This window comes from Panulirus ornatus, chromosome 67 (assembly GCF_036320965.1).
Source record: "Panulirus ornatus isolate Po-2019 chromosome 67, ASM3632096v1, whole genome shotgun sequence".
NCBI lineage: Eukaryota > Metazoa > Arthropoda > Malacostraca > Decapoda > Palinuridae > Panulirus > Panulirus ornatus.
Window position 1 is genome coordinate 9,544,183 of NC_092290.1, and position 2,500 is coordinate 9,546,682.

The 2,500-nt window shown below is 47.4% G+C and overlaps 1 protein-coding gene across 2 annotated transcripts in view; it reads left to right on the top strand.

The window, feature by feature from the left end:
* Nucleotides 1–2,500, top strand: part of LOC139747125 (fibroblast growth factor receptor-like 1) — a 448,547-nt gene that overhangs the window by 324,158 nt on the left and 121,889 nt on the right. For both annotated transcript variants that reach the window (XM_071659040.1, XM_071659041.1), the window contains exon 3: nt 428–573. In XM_071659040.1, coding sequence (XP_071515141.1) covers nt 498–573 — 76 coding nt within the window. In that variant the 5' untranslated portion in view covers nt 428–497. The remainder of the gene's footprint in view (nt 1–427; nt 574–2,500) is intronic.

The following is a 2,500-nucleotide window of genomic DNA, read 5'->3' on the forward strand; positions in this document are numbered from 1 at the left end:
GCATACCCCTCATGATGGGGAGGAGGAGGAGGAGGGGGCAAAGGAGGATGGTTATCCCGCCCTTGCTTAGGGGCGCGGAGCAGGAGGCCAGGGGTGGAAGCTCTACAATGAAGGGAGCACACAGGGTTGGAGGAAGTGAGAGAGGGAGAGGTGAGAGTTTGGGCGGGGGGGGTGGGGGCAGATTCTGAAGGTAAGAGGGAAGTGTTGGGGGGTGGGGAAGCGAGGATGGAGTGGGGCTCTGAATGGTGGAGGACTCAAACAAGTGGAAGACTCGGTGGTGTGGTGTGTAGGGGGGTGAAGGAGGAGGAGGCTGGCATTGACTGCGCCACAATTCCTCTCGAGTTTTAGTTATTGTTTTTGTGAACTTCGTCGACGTCGCCGTCAGGAGTGGTGTGTAATATGGTAATCTGGTTTTTCTCTCCCCTAGGGCGTCATGACGGCGCGAGGTGACGGCAGGTGAGGACACCCCCCAGGCAGCGGCAGAGGCAGGAGGCAGGATGGCAGGCACAGCGGCATTCCTCCTAGCGGCACTGCTCACCCCAGCCTCCCTCACCCTGGCCTTGGGCATCAAAGGTGAGTGTCCTTAGGTCGACCCGAAGCTCCCTCTGGTCCGACTACCTCCCGTGCTTGTGATGACTTAAGTTTCAGTTTCTTGTGGTGACTTAAGTTTCAGTTTCTTATTATGACTTAGATTTTAGTGTCTTGTGGTGACTTCAGTTTCAGTTTCTTGTGATGACTTGAGTTTCAGTTTCTTATGATGACTTAAGTTTCAGTTTCTTGTGATGACTTAAGCTTCAGTATCTTATTATGACTTAAGTTTTAGTGTCTTGTGATGACAAGTTTCAGTGTCTTTTGATGACTTCAGTTTCTTATGATGACTTAAGTTTCAGTCTCTTGTGATGACTTAAGTTTCAGTGTCTTGTGGTGACATAAATTTCAATGTCTTGTGATGACTTAAGTTTCAGTGTCTTGTGGTGGCATAAATTTCAATGTCTTGTGGTGACTTACGTTTCAATGTCTTGTGATGACTTGAGTTTCAGTTTCTTATAATGACTTTTAAGTTTCAGTTTCTTATGATGGCTTTAAGTTTCAGTTTCTTTGGATGAATGTAAATTTCAGTTTCTTGTGATTACTTATGTTTCAGTTTCTTGTCATGACTGCGTTTCTTTATGTTGTTCCAGTTTTTCTTCTTATGCTAATTTCCAGTTTCACTTTCTTATGTTGACTGCCAGTTTGTTTCTTAGGCTGATTTCCACTGTCTTATTCTTGCTCTGTGTTCCAGATTCATACTTTGACCTTGCGTCACTGTCTTATTTTGGCTTCCAGACTCTTACCTCGACTTTGTTCCAGTTTCTTGCTGGAACTTCCAGTTCCAGTCTCTTTTTGACTTCCAGCTCCAGTCTCCTTTGACTTCCAGTTCCAGTCTCTCCTGACTTTCTGATCCAGTATCTTTTGACTTCCAGTTTCCAGTTTCTTTTGACTTCCAGTTTCCAGTTTCTTTTGACTTCCAGTTTCCATATTCTTTTGATTTCCAGTTCCAGTATCTTTTGACTTCCAGTTCCAGTCTCCTCTGACTTTCTGTTCCGGTATCTTTTGACTTCCAGTTCCCATTAACTTTCGGTTCCAATTTCCAGTGTCAGGTTCTTTCAACTTCTAGTTGCCGTTTCTTCTGGGTTTCCAAAGTCTTCACACTTGAAGGAAGGTCTGGCTTCCGACTGCCCGGACAGATCTTACTCAAAGCTCACAGTTTTCTTCAGGCTAGTTAAAAGCTTCACCTCCTCAAGAGCAGTCTGTTCCAGGCCCTCCCAACTTCTCGCTCGTTTCTCTAATCCTCCTCCTTTCCGGGTCATTTCTTCAGGCCTCTGGCACCAGAGGGGGGAGGCGCGGGGCGGCAAGGCCTTCACACCTGCGTGTTTTAACTTCTTCCATTATTACAACATGACTGGATCATCCACTTGAAATGTGTCTCCTGCTTTCGGTTTCCATGGCTCGTTCTTCCCTCGGGGTCTCTGATTCATTTTTCTCGCTTCCTTTAATACTCCACCGACCACAGGTATCCTCCAGGGATATTTCCACCGGGATGTGGGACTATATGAAAATTGATGCTTGTGATATGGCGAGTGGTGGGCCGAGGTCTGCAGCGCCCAAGAACCTGGTGTGGTTAACGTGGTGTGTGTGTGTGAGCCACACTCAACACTGTGACTCACACGGTGTTTTCCGTGGATCTCTGCAGCTCCGCCGTATGTGCACCACACCCTTGCCTAGAGCACTTGTTATCCCGTCTCCATATCTACAGGGTTAGGGACTTCGGCTCCTTTAACTGCCCTGTGTTGGATAGCTTTTGTCGCACATCATAAAGTCTTCAGTTCTCTTGCTTCCCCATGTACTGTCCTCTAGCGGAAAACCTCGTCATAGACCCCCAAGGGGTCTTCTGTTATGTGGCTTTCCCCCGAACGGACTGTCCTCCCAATGTACACACAGAACACATCTGAACCGTGCC